Raw genomic sequence first — 25,415 nt, 5'->3', positions numbered from 1 at the left:
AGAAAGCAAATGCTGATTTTAACTTTAGCAGTTAAAACCTCCTAAAAAATACTTGTATGATTGAATTATTACCCCCTCTTTCTCCCCGTATGCGTGTAGATGCTGAAAGGAGAAGTCCCCCCTGGCTTTATTCTATTTTCCAAATAGACTGGCGGATTGAATTAGATCATTTAAATGCAAACTCCGCAAAAACCTTGTGATATTCAACATGGGTGGCTGAGTTTAAATGTGTTTGCGAACAAAAACAGAGAACTTGTGGTGATTTCAAGCAAACAGGATTTAACTGTGGCCCAATACAGTATAATGTAAACTGGGAGAAGGATGAAATAAAATGCTGGAGATGTTCAAACAATGAAAAAGGCTCGGCATTCTCCCACTACAGAGCTCCACTGTCGATTCAAAAAGTCCTACCCCCATAACAGAGTCACTTCTGGGGTAGTGTCTACCCACCTTTTTCTGACCTGGCCTTGGTTCCCGCAGTGGAAAAGCAAGAAAGACTAACCCAGAAAGCTAAACTGGTTCCTGTAATTTTTCCCGCAGTGGAAACTGACGTCTATTTATAAGGAGCATATTCTGTGTTAAGCAGCCAAAGAGCAGACAGAACTGCCAAACGAATGGAAATGTATTTTACATCATAGTGCTTTGTTTCTCCGAACTGAGCCTGAGCCTGAGCCTGAGCCATCCTCTGAACTCAGCAGTCATGGACTAGCGTTCACTCTACTGACATCTTCACCATTGTTCAACATACTCATACAACCCTTTCTTTGTTAATGGCTGTTTCTTTTCATGTGTATGTGTCCTTTTGTGCTCAGCCAATATGAATGCCACAACAATGATCACAACTGAACGCAGACAGTATCTGATTTCAGACACAGCTGTCACCCTGTTAACGTACGCAGAATGAGATGTACGAATCACATTCCCCATGAAAAGGTCATTGTTATGCCCGGCCACCTTGAGCAGGAGTCTCCCGCCTGTGGTGTTGATTCCCAGATAGATAAGACAGAAATGACCTTAAAGCGGCGCCAGCAGTGTTACAGATTATCCGCCTGCCCCTTTAAAAATCTTAGAGGAGTCGCATTCCAACATGGCTTCTTATTATCCAATGAAATGCCTAAACAAAGAAAGAACAGCAAGAGAACATGCTGACCTTGACTGGATTGGAAATGCGACTTTCTAACAGATTTTTTTTTCTTCTTTTTGTCTCATTGCACACATGCATGTGATTTCTTGTGCTTGCTGCATCCTGTTACTCACTTGTGCCTCCTGGTGGTAGTAAGACCCCAATCTTTTGCCCTCTGTTCTGCCTGGGGAGGAAATTGCTTTCTATTTATAATGAGCTGCTGCATTTAACCAAGCCTCACTAACAAGACGGGCAGACTCAGGCTATTAAAGCCTCCATGACTATGCAGCAGTATAGCTCTGCCGCACCTCAGCACATAGTGTACAATAAGTCCTTCAATATACAATGCACTAAATAAAAGGTCCATACATCCAGGACTCTAGACATCAGCTAATGGGGGGTTTTAGTGTCCCTGCGTGACATTTTAACGTGTTACTGGGTAAAACCTTGAATGTCTTAGTAGCAGTGTAATATAATTGTATTCTTGCATTACACAGTAGGCCATGAAAATACATCGCTCAGGTTTCATATCGGCCTTCAATCCACCTATGCAGCTGCAGAGTACTACGTAATATAATCTTCACTACTGCCTTATATGCTGGTTATATTGCAAAACAAACTCAGCACTTTCCTCTCTCTAGTTCCTCCTGTATATAAGGCCAAGCCGGCACACCTGTCCTATAAATAATGACATTGTTCGGCTTCTTCTGAAAAGAAACATATTACATTATTCATCCTCTGGAAAGAGATTTAGACTGAGCTACGCATGACTTCTTAAAGCGATGTAAAACTGTGAGAAAAACACTGCAACTGTGGGGAAAAACAAGCGTCTTGCAAATAAAACGAACGTCTTCATAAAACATTTCAAAAGCAAAGCTTTGTCCCCATATGAATTACTGCAAGGGATCATAATTTATTTCATATCTACTCATCAGCTTGTCCTTTCATCTTCACTTAATGCCCTTGTTTATGAAGTAGGCACGCTGCATCAATGATCAGCTGCGGACCTGGTCATGCACGTAGTTTTTCACTTAATTCATAATGAATGCATCCATAAATCCAATCTGACACTCTCATTTAGAGTAGAGCTATACCTGCTTCATTAGAGCAGAGTAACAAATACAAGGAAATAAGAGCCAGAACAGCTTTATAAGACAAGCGTAACAACAGAATGATTAATTGGTGACAAACTATGTTTTCACTTCCAACTCTTTGCATAACAAACGCTTGTATGAAATTAAAAAAGGCAGCTTGTTTACTAACACACATCTATGAATTTACAGAGTGCAGTTATTATATCTCACATTGCCATGGTGTCACCATTTGTGGAGCTTTTGCTACAATTATTACTTATCATGGGCTTTTTAACTCCACTAAATAAATTCACTTAAATTAAAGGTTGGGTGTTTCTACTTTTTTGGTGTGTGATATTATGCCACTATAATAAAAATGTTTTTTTTTATTTATTTATTTCAAGGATGTTTATTTAAAATAGTTAATACTAAACAAATCCCTAAATCCTCTCTTGGAGGTGACTGCATGAAAAGGAAAATATCTAGTGTAGTTTTATTGGCTGGGTTTGATTTCTTGCAAAGCTGTTATGCTAATTCCAGGTTGGGGACTTTTTTTGCATTTTAATACCAGAAAAAGCTATTGTGGGACAGCTTTGGAGCTTCTTTAAAGGTGACCTATTAGGCTTCCTTTTAAATATTTTGCATAGTTCTATGGGCTATACAAAACGTCTGTTAATGTTTTTTGCACAAAATCAATCTCAGATAATGAGATTTAACCTCCCCAGTTTCATCTATTTTGAGCTCCTTTCACAATGAGCTGTTTTTAGGGCTCTAACACTTATGTGCAAATAAGTTGTAACTTCAAGATGTGACAAAAAAGTAGTGTTTAATTTTTGTATGTTACAGTTTAAATTCGCAGGGATTGCTAGATGGGGGCAATGCCCGCCGATTGTGACGTAATAATCAGGACATTTCTGAAATGACTGGTCTTCCAGACACAAGAATTTTACTTATTGCCAAAAAACACATGGTTGTGTTTGTTTAGTGCTTGGACTGTTTCTAGAAGCAGTAGAGACCCAATAGAAGTACAAAAATGTGCAAAAAGTGATTTTCTTTTTAATAAGTCACCTTTGCATAACATTTTATTAGTAATATTCTATGTTGAGAAAAGTGTGATGTGCACTCATTGAATGAAAATGTAATAAGTACCAGCAAATTTGAAAGTATAATGTTTAAAAGGGAAAAGGTCCAAATCAAAAATATGTTTTTGAAAGCATTAGTTGGGCACTTGGCTGTGGTGCATTCGTGGACAACAAATCAAAATGGTTTCTTTCAGTGTCAGACTGATCAGAAATCAAGCTGAAAAATCTGCCAATTAAGTTGCTGGCTGATGAACTGGTGCAGCAACAAAATTAACAATCACACACCTGCTGGGGAACTTAGCTCAAAGCAGGTCCCTCATACGGAAAAGTCAGACCATACAGCAGTGAAATAAACAACCATGTTTTACTGAATTAAAGAGATATGCTGGCAGGACATAATTATATGAAAAATTTGTTTGTTTTTTTAAATAATTTATGCATGTTGTTTGCATATAAATCATCAACTGAAGAGGTTGTTGAACAAAGATAAAATATGTTACACAACTTTTTTTTTATTCTGTAACTAAAGTTCACAAAGAATGCTGGGGACATTTTAATGAAGGAACAGAAAGAAAAGAGTCTGGAAAATGTGGGTTAATTGTAATCGTTGTCGCCCTCGCAATATTCATCAGCAGTATTCCAATTACATGTTTTCTTGATGTTGTGTGGTCTTATTTTTGTCCTATTTAGTTTCAACCATTTTTCACCAAGAAATGGGAGTCTGGAGTCCGCATTACCAAGAATATAAACATGGAGACTGGCGTTTTAGCAATGCTCACTACACTAAATGTACTAGTTACCAGTACTTGAAAATAAATACAGCTTAAAAAAGGGACGTTGTAATCTCTTTGTCTTGGACTTAAATTAATAGTAAAGACCTGTTTTTATTGCCACTGCTTTTTATCACACAGCAGCATGACATCAGCAGCATATTCCCAGTTTAAATAACAATTACCACTTATGCTACAGAGGCTGGAAGGAGAAAAAATGTTCATGTTATTCTTGTCTTTGAAATTTGGGTTTCCAAAAAGAAATGTAAATGAGCTAAAATTGATATCGGTGCGTTCAAAATAGACTATTTTAATTTCTTGTATTCAAGAAAAAGATGTCTGAGGCGCTGAATTCACAACTAAACTTGACAGAAAACGGTCTATTAATCTGTAACAGGCAATGTCCCAGATGGACCAGTTTCCACTGATAAACCGGTGATGTGTAAACAAACACCCAGATGTCACCCTCCAGGAGGTCACAGTGAGAGGCAATACTCCTTCCATCACATACAGACGCCAGGCACACTTTTAACCAGCGTCGTGCATTTTTCAGCACACCAAATGTAGGCATACATCCTCCACCTAGTCATTTACACCAGGCTGGTAACCTGCCTTTAAGATTTATCTGCCCTAAAATGTAGCCATCAAAAACAATCAGATGTCTGCAGGCATGCTGAACACACTACTCATTAATCATTAAACACTAAGCTTAGTTTTACTCTTGTAAGCACCGCAGTATGTGCGTCTGTCTGCCTTCTGGAGACTGCACTTATCCTCAGCAGTGGAAGAATGCTTACAACACTACATCACCCACAATTCATCATACAGACATAAATGCACAAGGTGCACAGAGTGGTGCAATGGCGAGAAAATGCTAAAAATAGAAAGCCAAATAGAAAAAAAAAAGTTGAGAAAAAAAAAACTCCACCGGGGGACTGTGACATGACAAAGCACCGTTTCAAAGTGTTTCTCAAGGTAGGCAAAACAAATCTGCATATTAAAGCTACACACTGAAAGCTTCAGTACTCAACAGAGGACCCAAATAACATTGAGAGATGCAGTGCCTTGCAAAAGTATTCACACCTCTTGAACTTTTTTTCACATTTTATCATTACATTTATTGCCTTTGATGAGAAAAGCATGAAGCAAGACGTACCGCATTGAATTGATTTATAGAATGTCTAAGGCGTGGCATCAGGCCGTACACTCTTGATACTCATACATAAAATCTAGGGCAATGAACTGTCTTTAAAAGTCGTCTATTTAGCAAATTAAGTCTATCTGTGCATTATTTATGCTAAGAAAAATCCTTCAGCATCATCTGTTTGGCCTCAGAGGTTTTCTAGAGCACATTAGTGAACAAACAGCACCATAAAAACAAAGAAACACAGCAGACAGGTCAAGATGGAGAAGGTTAGAGCAGGATAAGCTTACGAAGCTAAAGCAAACCAACCACGACATGGGCCCCCAACTAAAATGACAGAGATGGCGAAGAGAGCATTAATAAGATAAACAGCCAAGAGGTCCACAGCTACTAGCTGCACACTCAACAAATCTGCTCTTTTAGCAAAAGTGGCAAAAAAAAAGCTCAACTTCAGAGAAAGCCATAAGAGGTTCAGTCTGCAGTTTTCCACCTGCCCTATAAGGGAGTTAGCGAGTATGTTGAGGAAAGTGCTCTGATCAGATGACACCAACAGTCAACGTTTTTACCTAAATGTGAAGTACTTTATATGGTTAAAAAAAACTGACGTTACACATCAACTTGAACCCGCCACCCCCACAGTGACACATGGTGGTGGCAGCATCATGATGTGGGGGGTGGTTTCTCTCAGGAATAAAAGGGAAGCTGGTCAAAGTCGATGGGACTCTGAGTTAAGCAAAAAAGAGGACAATGGTGGAATAAAACATGTTTGAGGCTCCTGAATCATTGTGACTGCAAGAGCTACAACGGATTAGATCAGACGATATTCCTGTGTTAGAACGGTGGATCTAAATCAGAATGGGAATCTGTGTCACAGCTTAAAAGTTGGTGTTCACAGACACTCTCCAGCCAATCTGACTGTTTTGCAATGAGTAATGAATTCAAGGAGTCTAAATACTTTTGCCATACCCAGTGGCATCCAAGACATCTGAAGATAAAGTATTTATTTTCTTCTCATCGTCACATCTAAAATTGATCGATTATGGATTAAAGAGTAACTGCGTAAAAGCAAGCCCGGATTCAGACATATAGAGACTACTCACCAGATCGTGGTTTGTGGAGTTGGAATCGTCTTCAGGAAAAGGGACGTAGACAGCTAAGGCCATGCAGTTGGCAAAAATAGCAATTAATATAAAGATATCAAATGGCCTGAGAGCAAAGGTTAAGGAAATCACAGAAGAAAAGTCCATAAGAAACTGTATTTTAACAACAGATTTATTATATATTATAAAAATAACTTCTCTGGGACTTTTATGTAGCTAATAAAGGGGCTTTAGTCTTGAATTGCAGTGACTAAGTTTAATCACTTGACTCAACACTTTAATAAATGGTCTCATTTAAAAAATATAAGCTGAAATTGGTCTTAAATCGACAATGTTCTGACTCAATGTGCAATATAAGAACAGCAGTGGATATGAGTCATGTCATCACCTTTAAATATTCCCCAAAATTTGAATGATTAATGACTCAGAATGTAAAAAACTGGTCTTTAAGTTGGTAAAAAAATATATATAATGTAATTTTAAAGCACATTTGGACCCAGAATACGGTACTAATTTCATCCTGAGCTGAAAACACAGGTGTAATTTGAAGGCAGTGTATAGTTTATTAAGAGACTAAAAATATTCACTTAAAATAAAACTCAGCATTAAATTTCAACGTGGCATCACATTTTCATAAAACAAAAATCACATAGCAGATAAAGATCATTATAAAACATAGACTAAGAAAAACTGTTATGTCATGAACAAGCATGTGTGCTTCACTGTTTCCATGTTTTCCATGCAGGACAAATGGGGACACCTGATACAGCTACAGCTGTATTTGTGCTGGTTTTAAATCCCCAGGAGACATCTCTGTTCCTAACACAAAACAAAACATAAAACTGTAGTTGGATTTGGACCTTAGCCATTCACGCATGGTAATCTCCTTTGTAGCATTTTATGACATTTCCTGATGGCACCATCTGTTTACTAACAAACTCCCCACGATTGTGTTGAGACGCTTTAATCTGCAGGACATTAACGCAGCAGCATTTCCAGATTTAGGACACAGTGACTTTCACTTTGTCTTTATGGGGGATATTTTTTTTTTTTGTTTATTTGTTTTCCTAGAACAGTTTCCCCACCAAAATGACCAAAACAGAAAAAACACACAGCACAGGTAAAGGAAACAATAAAAAACTTTTTTTATAGTGACTATAAGGCTAATCTTTGTCAGCAGTTATCTGACAATGAGTTTTTAAACTCCTCATGATAAGCTCCTCATCCATCTTATTTGTTTCAGTGCCATTTATTTTAAATGTTTTCATTGTTGCTCTAATTGCAAATTTAGGCGAGGTTTGGGTAAATTTGGTATTTGAAAAAAGGGGTGTTTTCATGTGGAAAGTACAACTTTAAACAACATTTGTAAGAGGTTCTACAAAGAAAACAACAGCTTTCCTTTCCGTCTCCTTATTGGAATCGTGACCTTTTGTTTTTTTGTTTTTTACTTTGCTCTCCTGTCTTCACCGCCTATGTTCACTGGAACACGGTTTACTCGGGCATTACTCTGTTCCCTGCTCCTAGGTAAGTGGAACACAGCATTATTCAACATTATTCCACAGCAATTGTTATTCAGGCCTCAAAGTGTAGCAATGTTCTTTACTAAAAAATTATTACTTTTTAGGGGGATTTTTATCCTCACTGAAATGTTTACAAAAATGTAATGAAATCAAAGGATAGATGGATAAGTGTGAGGTACTCATGTATTTATAAGAAGAAAATGTGAACAATGGCTGGGCAATTCAAGTTTTTACTCAATTTGACTCTTTCTCAATTTTTTTTCTTATTCCGGTGTTATGAATGAAACTCAGGGAGTAAATTGTGTTGAATAATAGTAATTATAATGTGGACCGACATATTTGTGGTTTTCTTTTCCTAAGCAGTTTGATTCTGATGTGTAAAACCTTTACTTTGCAAGAGAAAAGCCAATATGATTTAATGATTACGTTACTTCTAATATAGAGAAATAAAATTGCAAAGTGTTTAAAGTGTCTGCATACTAAAAGTTCATTAACGGCTAAAAAAAGTTCTTTGACTTGTGTCGAACCTAATTTCTTACTTAATCACTGGAGGATTTCTGTTTGAAAAAACTGATTGCCAAAGTGGATCAAGTGTTGGATTAGTCTTTTCATCCTTGCAGTTCACTAATTAAACAGGGACTTTTATTAAAATCTCTGAGCTGCAACCAACACCAATCATCACAAGCTCAAATAAAGGATACTTCCACTCCACCACACTGATGCAGGCCCTGCGTAGAGGGTTGTTGAGGTTGAGGCAGAAGAGAGCCCTCGGTGGCCTGCTATTGGCGTTGCTGCCTTGCTTCTTGCTTTTAGCATACTGCTGCCGCTTCTTCTGAGCCAACGCACCTACCGGTATGGTAGAGGATGTCGGGGCAGGCGGGGCGGGTGGGGTTGGCGCCGGGGCCGGGGCTGGGGCCGGAGCCGGAGCAGGGGCCGGTGTCGGGGCGGGGGTTGAGATGGGAGGGGCTTCTGGGGCTGGTTCTGGGGCAGGCCCGTTGGCGCTCATGGTGTGGGCGTGGCTCTTTGAGGAGCATCCAGCAGCGTCGATCTGCCAGGGCAGATGAGGAGGCAAGCGAAGGGCAGAGTAGTCTGACCAATGAGCTGGCACGTCACCAGGGTGAGCGACTCTGATGCTGCTGGCATAATTTGCCTCTGAAAGTAAATAAGTGAGAGAAAATGTAGATTTTTTTTTTTTACAATAGAAGAAGAAAATGGGAAAGCCTACCTGTTCATATGTCTTCCCTGGTGAGTCCATTATGTGCTAGTGTGATTCAGTCAAAATACATAACATACAGTAATGGATCAAATCATTTCAAGACTGATTACACTATTTGATTCAACAGTTTGTAAAACTGTTCTCTGGTCATACTCTGATTTTTTTTTTATGCACAACTAGCTAAAGCTCCCACCACAGCATTTCAGTCACGCTCACTAGGCCATCACAACAACTTGAAGTCTACTTTTCAGCCATTCTATAGATTTGCTGCTGTGTTTGGGATCATTATCTAGTTGCATGAACCAGTTTCAGCCAAACGTCAGCTGTGAGGCACATGATCTCACTTTAAAAACTTGATGGCATTGTGTCTATGGTGGTGGAACATATTTACTCTCATCCGTCTAAAAGACAGTGTTTCTGTAGTCTTGTACTTAATTCAGATGCTGCCATATTGAACTTGGAGGAAGAGTATTTCCTCTGGCAAACCTTACAAACAATTCATATCAGCTAATTATTATTGTTTTACTTGCACTGACATTTAACGTGCTAACTGAGGCCTGCAGAGTATGAGATGGAGCAGCTGTTTTGTTTTTTTGTTTTTTTTCTGTAATTGCTTGGTCTAACCTTGGAATGAATTTGCTGGGGCGTCTACTCCTGGGGTTATTGACAACCGTCTTAAATGTTTTCCACTTTTTAATATTTTACTTTGGAAGGGTGAGCTTTTAATTGTTTAGGCAGCATATTAGCACATATGTGTATGTTACTGAATAGCAAAGTGTCAAAACGCCTGTTTTTTCAATCTTGATCACACCTTCTGGTGCAAGCGGTCACCGAATGCGTTCAAGTGTTCCTGTTGAACACTTAAAACTTAGGTTTTATTCCCACATCACTGTGGTCTCAAGATGATCTTTTACACTTTGTAGGTCATTTCAGCATACTTGTCAGTATGTCACTCTTTCCACCTCTATTTTTACATTTACAGAATATTAAAACAATTCAAGAGTCAAACCAAACACTTTTCTAGTTGTGATTACAACGATGACAGTTTGCATGTTAAAACCTTGTTTATAGGAGTTTCCTGCTTTCTATAAAAAGGTTTCTTATTTGCTGTATAGACAACTAACATTGTGGACGTTAAACATGTCAATAGATTCAGCTTTGTTCCTTCTATTATGTCATCATAATGTAATATATCATGTTTTTTAAGTCAGGGCAGATCTTATTCCACCTGGCCTGAATTGAAAACCAATTCTGGTAAGTTTCTTTATGAAATGATTGATCTTGCTTCATTGCATCTAACAATTACCAGGCAATAACTTTAAAAGAGATAAAGTGGACAAGATGGATCGTATAATTGAAGCATACTAACCATTTGGCAATCACACCACTAGCATGTTTGGTCAATAACCTGACCTATGTGCACCTCCTGATTGTGGTCTTACCATTCTTTGGATGCCAAGAAGCCTCAATACACTGCGTATTCATGGAAATCATTTCTTAGATTTCTTTCATGCCTTTTCTTGTCCCTTTTTGGACCAAATATTTTGAAAATAGGACAGTTTAGGTCCATATGTCCTCCTAGAATTTAACCCAAACAAAGACTATGATTGAATTTTAAATCAAAGGACTATTTGTTGTTTTTAAGGAATCTAAACTACAGTACAGATCAAAGTCTATAATATGTTTGGTTAAACCTGAACTGGATTGTTTTAAGTAATATTGTATTAAATTTAAACCTTGGTAAAATAATTAAATAAACGTTTTGATCATTTTAGCCAGGTAGTTGAATTAATACATTTAGTTTATTAGGTTACATGTTGCCTTGCAGCAAGAAATCCTGGGTTCAAATCTTGGCCTAGATTCTTTCTACATGGAGTGTGCATTAGGGCTAGGCGATAAATTTATTTTATCAATTAAATCAAATTTACAATTTTATTAGGTCAAATTTTTGGAAAAATTGGGATTTTATTTTCCCAATGCACTCATTGGGCTTCCATGAAGAGAATAGCATGTAATGCTGAATATATATTCAGGAAAATATATTGTCAAAACATTGTAAAGAGGAAATTTCTTCACCATGAGACGAGGTTTTTATTCTTTCTAACGGCAGGGCCGCCATCTTGTTTTACAAGCATGTTTCACAGCTGGTATTTAGTTGCACTTTGAATTCAGGTCAACGCCCGGACGAAATGCTTGAAATAAAAGCAAGTTTTTTAAAATGATTTCTTTTTGTGAAATGAAAAGGAGGGAATAATCAATTAATCACATTTGGTATAATACAATCTGAGATTTTACTTCTAAGCCATACTTGTAGAGCGTAACTCTAGCCAAAGACTGTTGTAGATACATGCAAACATGTAAGTTTGGTTGTGTTGGGGGCAACAGGCAGAAGGAAGGGTTCTGCAGGTGTGTTGCTGCTGCAAGAACAGCCCCTGTTCATGTGGCCGACGATTCAACCTTAAGTTTTCAATAACATTTTTACATTTTTCTAGTGGAAGACAATTTTGTCTTTTTAATTGTGTCAGTTTTGTTGAGCTAAATCCTGGGTCTGAAGATCACTGGACACCCACAGAAGTTCTGTGTGCATGTATCGACAGGTTATATCTCCTGTGGTGGGACAAGATATAGAGATACTAAGTCAGCTGAATCTATTTCATCAAGTTATTTTTTTGATATTCACCAAGAGCTGGTTTAAAATCTGGCAAAGCTGCTATCACTCACCAAGGTTCAACTCAATAGGATTAGATATTGCCTCTGAATAATTAAATTAATGTTCAATTATACTGCATTGGTCTTCACCATTGCAACTGTCAGTAAGAGGGGAAATATGAGGCAGTGAGTGACCATTTTGTTACTCAGAGTTGATGGGTTAGAAGCAGGAAATTTTGGTCAAGTATAAGGATTTGAGCAAGTTTGAGATTGTTAAACCAAACCACTGAGTCAGAGCATTTTCATTCCAGCAGTTCTTGTTGGGTGGTACTGCTCTACGGTGGTCAATATCAATAAAAGATTTTCTAGGAAGGAAGAGATGAACCGGCAATAGAGTCATTGATGCATGTGGGGATTAAAAGCTAGTCCATGTGGTCTGATCCAATCGCTACTGTTGCTCAAACTACTGAAGAGGCTTCTGATAAAAAAAAAAAAGGTGCCAGGATGGGGCTGGGTGGCCATAGAGCTGCCAGTCAGGCTTACCACATCATTCATGTCGTCTGATTTCATTATGAAAGGTTAACGATCACCCATAATGATCTCTAATTTCAGAATTTGGACGATATGTCCAAAACTTATATCACAATATAGTTCTTAGTTTCTGTTCGATAGAATGCCCACAACAGATGCCTCTACAAAATTATGACAATTATTTGGCCATGTTTATAAAACTCCTCCAATATAACATTTTAGAAATATTTGCTTTAAAAAATAAAACACATAAAAATGACATAAAACCCACACATCGTCAGTCAGGGACAAATGCTGTAATCATAGACTGTAATGTAAATTGAAATATTGCAAATGGCATATCACCTTTATTAAATAAACTTATATCGCAATATATATATTGATATTAAATTATTGTCCGTCCCTAATTGAAAACAATAAATCTACTCAGCTGGTCAGAAACACTGGACAAAGTTGTCTCAGAGGCAACATGAGTTGTCCATATCACCACACCATATTGGCTTCAGCTCATACTGACCTACAATTAATCAGAAATATCTGATGTTATGAAAGGAGGTCATATTGCATTAGACAAGCGCCAAAACAGAACACAAGGAGGTCATAGATTGCTGATTCAAACTGTGATGGTGAAGTAAAAGATTTAACAAAAGCCTATATGTTTGGCCAACAAAGGACAAAAGGGAACGATTGCATAATCTCACCACATGTGAAACGCATCCCTCTGTTGTATTTTATCTAATTCAAGCGGACAAACAGAGGTGCATCTTTCAGAACTACAACCAATATGGCAGATTGCTTTTTGGCTTTTCTCTCTGAGTCTAGCCGTGGTGGTGAGCAGAGAGAGGGAGAGAGAGAGAGCGAAAAAAAAAAGCCGTAGCAGATGCTTTAATGCACCGACAACACAAACAAATAAACAAAGCGTGTAAAGATTGAGAGCTGCCACTCTCAGGCGTCACTCGGTCACGTTGGCTGTGTAGGTCCTTGAACTGCGAGCAGGCCCCGCAGTGGAAGGAAACCGAAAAGGTCACATTGCAGAGATGCTCCGAGAAGAATTAATCTTCTTATTGCCAACAAAAATGCAACATGAGTGTCGCACGGCTGCAGATGATGGCTGCAGCATCTCCGCTGAAAGCACTCACATCTCCTTTGTGCTGCGTTTTGCACGCACCGTAGCGGCGTCCACACAGATCCCAGTGAACAATGCGTTTATGAGGCAAATGTATATATATATTAAACAAATAATAATAATAAGGATGTTTCACTGCAACGCTGCACCGACATTAGTGATGGAGATGAGCACTGACATTTCCATGAGCGATTCGTGACAAACTAACCCATCACAGAGCGTCCTTATGTTTCTCCTTGGACCCCCACCAAGGTAAGGCATGGTACAAATACCCCCCTCTTTAAAAAAAATAAATAAATAAATAAATAAAACGCTGTGAAATGACAGGCTGACTTCAGGGCGCCCACGGGGGGAAAAACTGAGCAACGCAGCCGTCAGATGGTCCGCACAAACAGCTGGCAACCTGGCTGCTGCGAGCCTCAAATCAGACCCACTCGGGGCTAATAGTGGGGCCAGACACGCGTATCAATGTGCCCGATAAAGCGGCGGATCCCGCTCCCGTCCCGTGGGATGAAAGTGTGCTCCGACCACGAGCAAGGCATTCAACCTGCAGACGAGCGCAGCCATGCTAAAGAGGCTAACTTCAGTTCGCAAGCCGTACCTTGTGAAATTGAAGACTTCGCGGATCCGCCGCGGTCCTCTCCGCTCGGGCTTCAAACGGGGCGAGAGACGCTTGCAAATCCTAAAGTAAAACGAAACGAAATGAAAAGCTCATCGGCACCCCCCATCCGGAGCAGCGGAGACACGCACACGGAGTCTGTGCATTTAATTAGGCTCCTCCATGGTGACTGTGGAGAGCTGGAGACAGAAGTGTGCGCACCAGACTACGGAGCATCCTTGTCCGCTCGCTGCTTATCGTCACCGCGCCAGCGAAGAGCCGAAGCGATCGTTCATCAGAGAGCGAGCTCTCCTCCTCTTCCTCCTCCTCCCCCTCTTCCTCCTACACCCCCCTTCTCTCCTGAATAGGTCAGATAGACGCTTTGGCAGATGCCCAGGCCACAACTACCTGCTGGTCACTCACCAGGATGAGCGTACAGGCTGGATTTTATTTTCATGCTTATTCCATATTTGGGAGCTTTTTAGTGCAACTTCTACGGCAGGCTTTTGCAGCCTCTAACGGATTTTCTCACAACACTGTCCTCACACCATGATGATGTGACCACCATGTTTCAACATTGGGGGGATGTACATTATTCTCCACACATCCATGCCAAACTAAATGTTGGTCCATCTGACCAGAGCTCTTTCTTTCACATGTTTGTTGTGTCCTTTACATGGCTTGTGGTGAACTCGTGTCTTTATTTCAACAATGGGTTTCTTCTCTTCGGTCTTTCATAAAGGCCAGGAGGTCTGAAAAGAACCAAGAATATCTAAAGTACCACAGGCCTTATTTGCCTCAGTTAAGGTGTTGTGCAAAAAACGCTGGCTTGGATGAAAATCACAGATCTCCTTCTTGATAATTTAGGAAGCAAATACGTTTTTTTTAATCCAACAACAAAGGTCAGTGGTCATTATTCAACAATTGCAAAAGTTGCATTCATGGGCGAGCCCCCCACCCCGCAGGTGAAAACCACTGCTGAACAAAAAGAACAAAAAAGGTCAGTTTCACCAAAATTAAAAACCTTGCTGGTTTGTTGAACCCTTTTATCATTCTGACACAAGGAAGCCATTACCTTTAACCTTTTTTGACGATGTAAATATTAATGACTGTCCACCCAGTCAATGAACATGTTGCCTATTCCCTGACTGTATGTCACATGTGTACATAATGAGAAAGTAAGTCAACACCACCTTTCTGGTGACACACCTCTCTCTCCTATTACAGCTGCTGCCGTTAGCTGCATAAACTCTGACCCAAAGGTTTTTTTAGCACTGTTTTATCATGGACGCCCAAATCATTTTGTCCATTCCTTTCACTGGTGTGCAAATAGAAACGCTGATTGATTGATTGTTTCCTACAACATAAATGGTCAGGGACCTCCGCAACATTGTTAACAGTAAAACTGGTTAACATCAATCAACACAGACTTGGGATCTAAAACTCTTTTCCTTTTGTGGTGTTACAGAAACATTAATAAGATCTTATGTGTCAGACATGCAGCATATGAAGCATCATAAAGAGCTTGGTGCATCTGTCATACGTAAGGTTTGATGCATAGATACCACCCTTATGAAAAAGTAATGACCAAGTGATAGCCTCGACCCGCAGGAGACCCTTTAACAACCATAGAGAGGTTTTATTTACTCTGCTGTTGCCAAAACACAGAATCCGAAATTGCCTAAGCAAGTGTAGCTTTAACCAGTAATTGTTTTATTTGCATTATCTATAGTGCAACAGGATATGAGAGTCTGAAGTAATGATGAGTCAGAGCCATCGCTGTCGGTGTTGTGGAGATCTTACCTGTTTAATTAGAACAGCTCTGTGGGGTTTCTTCTTCACCTACATGTCCCACTGACAGCGGGCTGAAAACACTCCTCTTCGGGTTAGACTGGTGAATGAGTGAGCCGCAGCAGGTGAGGAGAGGCTGGACGACAAGGCAGGGATGAGGTCCTCTGTATCAGCTTACCTGTCTACCCTGGAGAATCGCTTCTTCTAGAACAAGCTTGCATTATTCACCAATAGATATCCTGCTCTGTATCAGAGTGCTTTTTTGGGGGGAGGCAGTAACCTGAGTGTGAGTTGGTCTCTTCTGAAGACATTTATCCACAGGTGAATAAAAAAAAATAACACTGAAATAATATTTTACTTCAATAATTTAAAATTAGATGGTGAGATGTGTTTGTTTCTGATCATTTTGACAGTTAAATAAATAAATCAGTCTTTCAGGAAAATGTGGCATAAACTAAAAAGTATATATGAGCACCACATACAGTCATACTTTTGCATTAATTACTGCATCAGTACATGGTGGTATGAATCTGATCCGCCTGAGGTTCTTGTGAGGCTTTAAGTAGGACCCGGTTACTTTAATAGCTTCTTTTAACTAATCTGCATTGTCTGGTATGGAGTCTCTCAGCTTCCTCTTGACAATATTCAATAGTTTCTTTTCCACATTTTAATCTGCAAATCATCACTGACCACGGAGACTTCACTCTGAACCCCTAGCAGTTTGGATTCTGTGTCTCTCTTTTCCTCCAGACTCTGAGTCTCAGATTTTGAAATTAAAGGTAAAAATTCCCTTAATCTGAAAAGAGGACTTTGGATCATTTAGCTACAGTCCAGTCTTGTTTATGTGTGCTCACCAAAATATACCCTTGATGTTCTCAGTTTTGGGGCTAACCTCATACAAAGAGTGGTAGTTGTGTCCCATGTCCTGGATATGTCACGTTCTGTTCTGGTTTATGTTTATTATTTGGTTAAAGTAGCTCTTTTCACCCTTGGATTTATTTCTGTTTTTGGATTCTAGTTTAGCCCCTTTATTGTGTTAGTTATCTGGTCCCTGTTTTAGCTCTACTTTTAGTTCTGTGCTTGGTTTGTTTGGTTTTGTCTTAGGGTTATTTTCTAGTGTCCTGTTTGCTCCCTTAATCACTCCCACCTGTCCTTGATTAGTTTCCCTCCGCTCACCTGTTCTATCAGCCTATTTAGACCTGCCTTAGTTCTCTGCTCCCTGTCGGTTCATCACACTTCAGGCCAACGCGTTTGTGCCTCCTCGTTTGTTTTGGTAAGAGCCCAGCACCTTGATCCTGTTTTGGTTAACCTGCTTCTGTTTATTCTGCCCAGTTCTGTTCCTGTCAGTGTATTGGATGTCTGCCTTACCCACTTTTTTGGATGTGGTTTTTGTTCATTTTGCGCTTCAATAAATCCAGCAAAAGGAAACATTATTTTGGCTGAATTCTGGGTTCTGCTCCACACCATTCATGATAGGATAGGCCTGCGTGTGGTGGCTCTTTAAACTCAGACTCCAGCAGACCAAGTCTTGTGACTCTCCCTCAAACTAATGAATAGGCTTTGCTTTGCTGCAGGTATCCCTTTAACTTGTGCACCTTGTAATTTTTTCTACTAAAGTAATTATGGTTACTATTTTATTGGTCTAGACCTGATGTTATTCAACTTAATAAATTGATTTCTGCTTTTCATTCACTCTGAGCTTGTCTCTTGGACAAGTTCCTCCACTAGATGTTCCCAGATCACCCTCCCCGTCCAGTTTACCAGGTCTGTCTGACAGCCTCCAATCAGTGATTGGTTGACAGCTCTGCCCTTATCGTGTCCAAGACGTGATGGCACTTGATGATATGATTACAAAATTGATCATCAACCTTTGACCCAAGGTAGCCTGGTACCAAGTACACTTATGAACACCCATGTGTTTGAACATGGTGTTTGTTATGTATAATCCAAACGTCGAACAGAAGTCCAAAAACAAAACACCACTCAGGTTGACACCATCCGGAGACTCCAAGAAGGGCAGGTAATCTGAACTGTTGTTCATTGGATAAGCACAGACATCAGTGAGAACCTGTCCCTCTTGCAACCTGAAGAGAAAACTCCAAAATTAAGGCACCGAGGCAGTGCTTGTTAGTGCTCCCAACCTTGACCAGGACCCCATCTCAACTTTGGAGGAGGAAAAATCTAGAGTCATAGCTGTGCTCTAGAACCCAACAGCTCTGGCTCCTTACCCACCAGTGAGGCAACGTTCCCTGTACCTAAAGCCAAACTATGCTACCAGGAATTTGCTCGCCCAGGCAGCTGCCCCTGCCTGCCACCTAACTTGATGCAGACGTTCCTCTCTACAGATGGTAGGTCCATATAGGACCAACACTGACGTGGTCAGGCGGAAATGAGAAATAATGAGAAAATGTATGTTCTGATCCTGTGGTGATCAAGATGAGATACACACGAAACAATTTCTACATTTTTGAAATGAATGGACAACATTATCTTTTTTCATTTATAGCTCATAAGGAATAGATAAATATTAGTTTATTGCTCTGAATGAGGATGAATTGTTCAAAACTCTCTAACCAGCCTTCCTTTTGTGATCACAGCATAGCTGTTTGAAAAGTTTGCTCGTTTACCTCACTTTTTCTGTTGTATTTAACTATGCTCAGATTCATGTTGTGTTCAGACTCATTTATTAGATTTATTTTATAGGGTCAGACACAGACTGAACAAAACAGGAGTCCCATGCTTGTATCATAGTGCTTATAGCGTAAGCTAGTTTTCACCACTTGTCCCTAGATGGGCTTTTGTAGACAGTATATCTAAAAACTATTATTAAGTGAAATAGTAATAATAATATAAAAATATTAAATAATAAAACATGATAATAACAACATATGGAAAATAATAAAGCAAAAAAATTAAACAAATAAAGGAGAAAATGAACAAATAAACAAAACATCACAGTAAAAAGGATACATTAGGTGTGGATACAATGCTGTTTTTGACACAGCCAGAGTTTAGTTTGTTTTTTGAACTTACTGTCATTCCGCGTCCCCCCTTGGGACGTGGAATGTCACCTCTCTGATCTCACTGGTGGGTAAGGAGCCAGAGCTGTTGGGTTCTAGAGCACAAAGAGGAGTCATTGGAGGGGTTACTGAAGAGTGCCCCTCCTGGGGACTCCCTCGTTCTTCTGGGGGACTTTAACGCTTCAATATGGGCAATGACAGCGAGACCTGAAGGGGCGTGGTTGGGAGGAATGGCCCACCTGATCTGAACTCGAGTGGTGTTCTGTTGTTGGACTTCTGTGCTCGTCATGGATAGTCCATCACGAACATCATGTTCAAGCATAAGGGTGTCCATATGTGCTCTTGACACCAGGACAAAGTGGCTGGGGAGAGGGATGTCTAGGCCTCCCTACTGAAGCTGCTACCCCCGCGACCCAACCCCGGATAAGCGGAAGACTATGGATGGATGGATGGATGGATGGATTGAGAGTTAAGCAGGAGTTATTTAAACAAGCTGACATTATATGTTGGCTGTCATTCAGTTTTTTACTGACTAAGATACTGGTTTTATCCAATGCTTAAGTGATAGTGACATTAGCATATATTTGCAGGTTAACTTTAAAGCAGATTTCAGGAATACTATTAACATGCAGGCCAAAAGGAATGGGGCATAAGATAGTTCCTTGAGGAATTCCTCTTTCAATTTTGTAAAAGGAAGATTTAATATTATTAACACTTTGTTCACAATCCTTTAAGTGTGACTGAAACCAAGACAGCGATTATTTCACTTACAGTCACTGGTCCCCAACAGGAAAAAAAACAGCTCAGTTTAAAAGTATTGGAAATTAAGTAAACATGGAGGGTGCTGTGGCCCCTGAGGACTATGGATGCTTTGTGTCTTATTGCACTAGTACGCTTCCAACCAAGTAACTTCATTAAAATATGATGCTTCCGCCTTTAAATAATTTCCATTTATCAATTGCCTTCTGATACTGCAGTGTCAGATTGGGGGCAGTTGTCGCATTTTCCTTAAAAAAATTTGTTTTTCGAGTTTTGTTTCAAGAATGTCTCTATTAAGAGAGTGTTGTCCATGCGAGAGAGAAACAGTGATATAATCATGTACCAAGTTGATCTTCAGTTTTTATCTCTCCTCAGAAAGCTCTGTGTAAATAATGTGTATTCCTCATCTAATGCAAATGTAAAAGTGACCATATGTTTGTTTTTTACAATATACAAATGTAGTTCACAGTGAACATCTGTTGTATTTTGTACTTAGCTCTTATTCCACATCCTTTATCCCTGAATTCCACCTTCATCCCTTTTAAATCAGATCGCAATAAATCATCAAAACAGTTTCCGCATCCTCATAAACTGCAACAGTATCTGCACCAGTCTTATTTGGTGTTCCAGTTCATACTTCAATACATATCTTGTAATTTTAGTAAATTAATCAACCTTATGTAGCATTTTTCATAGACAGAGAAATATAGCACAGCGCTTTACAGAAACCTTAATATTGACTCTGGAAAGTGCCTTGAGATGACATGTTTCATGAATTGGCGCTATATAAATAAAATCTAATTGAATTGAATATTATTTAGTTGGACTCATTTTGCCTTAAGGTGTCCAAAACATTTCTCAGAGATTTTGGTCTTATGAATGTATCACACAGTTGCTGCAGATATGTAGGCTGGACATCCATAGATGTAGCCATTACAAGAGAGGTACAATGTGGTCATGAAGGATTGGCATGGTCCTCAAAAATAAATAGGTTGGCTGTGACATTTAAACAGTGCTCAGTTGGCACGTAACTGTACCAAGAGAATTTCTCTCATGTCATTACACCACCAGCAGCATCCTGAAGCATCAGCCTCGCTTCCATCAGCATTTTTTTAAAATCTTATCCGTGAAAAAAACAAAACTTGGCATATTCATTAAAGCCTTGCTCCATTACTGATCTGTGGACCATGCTAGTCAGCACCATCTACTTCCTGTTTATTTTAGCCAACGTCAACGTATGATGACATTATGCTGTGCATCTTCTGGTTAATTCATTACAAACCAGTAAAGGGAAATTCATCTGATGCACATTTTCTTTTTTACCATATTTTAAAAGTTCACTCACAAATTATATGAGAATTGAATGGAAACATAGCTAGTAACACAAGGAAGGAAGGATCCTGACTTTATGTTGTCTACACCAAATTCGGATTCTTACAATTTGAATGTCGAGATTTATTGGACCAGTCAACATTTTTAATGTATGTTGTTGTCTAATTTTTGTGAGCCTGAGTGAATTGTGGCCTTTATTCCCTGTTCTTAGTTGACAGAAGTCTTCTGCTGTAGTAGCCCCATCCTTTTCAAGCTTTGATGTGTTGTGTGTTCAGACACGGTATTCAACATTACTTGGTTGTAACTTGTAACACGTGATAATTTAAACCTCTGTTGCCTTTCTATCATCTTGAACCAGTCCGCCCTCTCTCAGTTGGAGCCTACATGATTTCATCTTCCTTAAATCTGGTACTAAGAACTAATCAGCCAGCTTGAGAAATAAACTTTGCTGGAATTCCACTGAAAAACAGGTTAGCTGCTCTTCAGCAGGAGCCTACGAAGGAAACCTCTGCTCCATACATCAACAAGAAGCATGAGACAAGATCAACACAACCACTTCCTAAAGTTACTGAGAAATCTAAATTTATGCCAAAGGTTCTTATCGTCAGGAATGCAGCAGTTAATGCAATCAATTGTGTTTGCAGTACAAAGAGATCGAAGGTAATCTGCTTCCCAATTGACACAGCGTCTGATATAACCTTCAATAACCTTCGAGAAATTACCTTCAATAAATACTGATCAGCCGAACATTGAGAATCTTATCATACACATTGGAGCTAATGACCTGGCAACGCAAAAATCAGAAATTCTGAAAAATGACTTTATTCTTCTTCTAAGGACAGTCGGAAGTCTGAAAATGAAGGTATTTTTCAGTCTCAAAGCCACCCATAATTCATCACAAGCATACAAGGATACATGAAACTGACAAGAGTGAAAAAGTAATTTAATTATTATTTATAATTATTGTACATGTCCTGTCTGGCTGTGTGGCACTAAGCATTGCTTTTTTTAAAGCCAAAGAGAGTCCAACAGATTTACTCTCACAAGGGAAGCATTATAGTTATGCAAAAAAACTTTATCTGATATTATTTTGAGACTATTTTGAGACTACACCATCTGGAGCTGCAGCCTTGTTTGGTTCAGTCTCTCCAGCTGCCTCTTCACCTGATTCTTGAAACAGAAAAGTGGGAGGGGGAGGGAGGAGTAGCATCTCCTGAATACAGTAATGTTTGTGGTTGTTATGTGACAAAATGTGGAAAAGTTTAAGGGGTATGGGATAGGTCCTTCAGCTATCAGGCTTCTCTCCTGTGGAACCAACTCCCAGTTTTGGTCCGTGAGGCAGACCCCCTATCTACTTTTAAGACTAGGATTAAAACATTGCTCTTTGACAAAGCTTATAGTTAGAGTGGCTTTGGTTACCCTGACCTATCTCTGCAGTTATGCTGCTATAGGCTTAGGCTACTGGAGGACATCAAGATCTATTTTCTCACTGTGCTGAGTTCTCCTACTGTTCACAAATTTAGCCTTTTTGTTGTAATTTCAACTTTTAACTTTTTTATTTTTTTCTTCATAGTTGGTACGCCTGGTCTGGTGTTAAATTAAATTAACTATGTGTTTGTGACGTCATCCAGGGGATGCAGATCATCCGCAATGATCATATAACATAGGATTTCTGAATCAATGTATGATTCTGTGCTTTTTGTGTCTCTGCTCTGTCTTCTCTAACCCTGAGTCGGTCGAGGCAGATGACCGTTCACACTGAGCCTGGTTCTGCTGGAGGTTTTCCTCCCTGTTAAAGGGGAGTTTTCCTCTCCACTGTCGCTTCATGCATGCTCAGGGATTGCTGCAAAACCATCAACAATGCAAATGACTGTCCACTGTGGCTCTACGCTCTTTCATGAGTAGTGAATGCTGCTTGTCAAGACTTGATGCAGCAGTCTACTGGGTTTCCTTAGATAGTAAACCTTTTCACCAATCTGTATAATTTGATTGGATTTGAAAAGTGCCTTGAGAGGACATGTTTTGTGAATTTTGTGACTCTAGGAGCTATATTGTCAGGAGCTTTATGGCCCTAGTAGGGTCAACCAAGGCAGACAGGTCCTAGGTGAGGGACCAGACAAAGAGCAGCCCATAGACCCCTTACGATGAATAAGATAAATGGATGTTGTGTTCCCTCGCCCAGACGTGGGTCACCAGGGCCCCCCTCCAGAGCCAGGCCAGGAGGTGGGGCATGTTGGCGAGTGCCTGGTGGCCGGGCTTTTACCCATGGAGCCCGGCCGGGCAGAGCCAGAAGAGGAGACATGGGTCTCCCTTCCAATAGCCTCACCACCTATAGGAGGGGCCAAAGGGTTCGGGTGCATTGTGAAATTGGTGGCAGTTGAGGGCGAGCGCCTTGGCGTTTCCGATCGTCAGCTAGAGAAGCTGGCTCTTGGCACGTGGAATGTCACCTCTCTGGTGGGGAAGGAGCATGAGCTAGTGCACGAGGTTGAGAGGTTCCGACTAGAGATAGTCGGACTTACCTCAACACATGGCTCTGGAACCAGTCTCCTTGAGAGGGGCTGGACATTCTTCCACTCTGGAGTTGCCCCTGGTGAGAGGCGCTGAGCTGGAGTGGGCATCCTTGTTGCCCCTCATCTTGGTGCCTGCATGTTTACCCCAGTGAACGAGAGGGTGGCCTCCCTCCGCATACGTGTGGCGGGGACGGGTTCTGACTGTTATTTGTGCTTATGCGGCAAACAGCAGTTTGGATTATCCACCCTTTTTGAGTCCTTGGAGTTGGTACTGGAGAGTGCCCCTCCTGGGGACTCCCTCATTTTGCTGAGGAACTTCAACGCTCACGTGGACAATGACAGTGGGACCTGGAGGGGCGTGGTTGGGAGGAACGGCCCACCGATCTGAATTGGAGTGGTGTACTGTTGTTGGACTTCTGTGCTCATCATGGATTGTCCATAATGAATACCATGTTCAAGCATAAGGGTGTCCCTAGGCCGTAGTTCAATGATGGACTTTGTTGTTGTTTCATCTGACCGACCTGCGGCCGCATGTCTTGGACACTCAGGTGAAGAGGGGGCAGAGCTCTCCACTGACCACTACCTAGTGGTAAGCTGGCTCCCATGGTGGGGGAGGAAGCCGGTCAGACCTGGCAGGCCCGAACGTATTGTGAGGGTTTGCTGGGAACATCTGGCAGAGTCCCTCATGAGACGGAGCTTTAACTACCACCTCCGGGAGAGCTCTGGACACGTTCTGAGGGAGGCAGGGGACATTGAGTCTGAGTGGATCATGTTCTGTGCCTCTATTGTTGAGACGGCTAGTCGGACCTGTGGCCACAAGGTTGTCGGTGCATGGCACAGCGGCCTTAGGATTCCCCGGAGGAGCTGGCCAAAGTGGCTGGGGAGAGGGACATTTGGGCCTCCCTACTGAAGCTGCTACACCCTGCGACCCGACCCCGGATAAGCGGAAGAGAATGGATGGATGGATGGATGGATGGATGGATGGATGGATGGATGGATGGATGGATGGATGGATGGATGGATGGACGGACGGATGGATTGAATACGAATACGTTTGCAAGCCACCGTAGAAGTGTATCTGTAAACACCTGGATTCAAGCACCCGTGGAGACCAGAGCCCCGCATGTTCAAAGGGGCCACCAGAGCACAGGAGCCCAAGAAGGACCAACACAGGGATAGCTGCATCCCCCACCCCAGAGAAGAGCAGAAGAGAACCCAAGGAAACCCCCATCAGCTACAGTACAGAAACTGTGGGCCAGGTACCAATGTCCCAGAGGGGCATCCAGGCCCAGGCAGAGATCCCCAACCTGGGCAGCACCGCCCAACCTGAGAAAACCCTGTCCATATCCCAGCCCTACACCCCTGCTCTGATCCCACCTCCGACAAACCCAAACCCATCCATGCAGAAACGGGGCCAACACAATTTGAATGAGCAAGCCAATCAGAGCTCACCCCAAGTTCCCGTAGGTGCCAGACCAGACTGTCAGGCTATGCCCACTTGGCACACCCCTGCCAAGAAGGCTACATCAAGCCAACTGGCCAGACCCCACCCACCCCCCACCCCCAATCGAGGCTACAAGACAAACAACCCTGGTTAGTGGGAGAGAAGCACCAGCCCCAGCACCAATTAGCCCACCAGATCCAACGCCCATCTTCAGCCCAGACCCAAGCTAGATGGCCAGCTCTTCCTCCAGGTCCCAAACTACAGATGGTAGTCAGAGAGCAAGGGTGTGAAAAGACCAGAACGAATTGCATCACAATAATGTATTCTACACATGATGGAAGCATGGATCAAGGTCCATAAACTGGCTTTAGAGAGAGATGGACACACTCTGGCACTGCTTTCAAAAATGCAAAAATCTTTGAAACACTGAACAAATGTAAAAATGATCACATGTGACTTGATCTGATCCCTGTGCCTGAATGTGCATGTGAAACCTGGTTTATACTGTGGAACATTTGTGTGCACTGAGCCTAATCAGTGCTTCTGCATGTTTATGAGAGTGTAGTGCATATGTATGCATGTGTATGTGGACATGTGTATGTGTGGAGCTGGTTGAAGGAGAGCAGT

The 25,415-nt window shown here is 40.9% G+C and overlaps 1 protein-coding gene across 1 annotated transcript in view; it reads right to left on the bottom strand.

Moving 5' to 3' along the window:
- LOC118556259 (voltage-dependent L-type calcium channel subunit alpha-1D-like) overlaps positions 1–14,220 on the bottom strand; it is a gene marked incomplete at its 3' end in the record, with an annotated part of 49,498 nt that extends 35,278 nt beyond the window's left edge. Inside the window, 3 exon segments of the mRNA XM_036129010.1 lie at positions 6,293–6,398; positions 8,514–8,964; positions 13,936–14,220. Coding sequence (XP_035984903.1) covers positions 6,293–6,398; positions 8,514–8,818 — 411 coding nt within the window.
- Positions 14,221–25,415: the final 11,195 nt, after the last annotated feature.

The sequence above is a fragment of the Fundulus heteroclitus genome, unplaced genomic scaffold (assembly GCF_011125445.2).
Source record: "Fundulus heteroclitus isolate FHET01 unplaced genomic scaffold, MU-UCD_Fhet_4.1 scaffold_128, whole genome shotgun sequence".
Taxonomy (NCBI): Eukaryota; Metazoa; Chordata; class Actinopteri; order Cyprinodontiformes; family Fundulidae; genus Fundulus; species Fundulus heteroclitus.
This window is presented reverse-complemented; position numbering and strand designations above follow the sequence as displayed.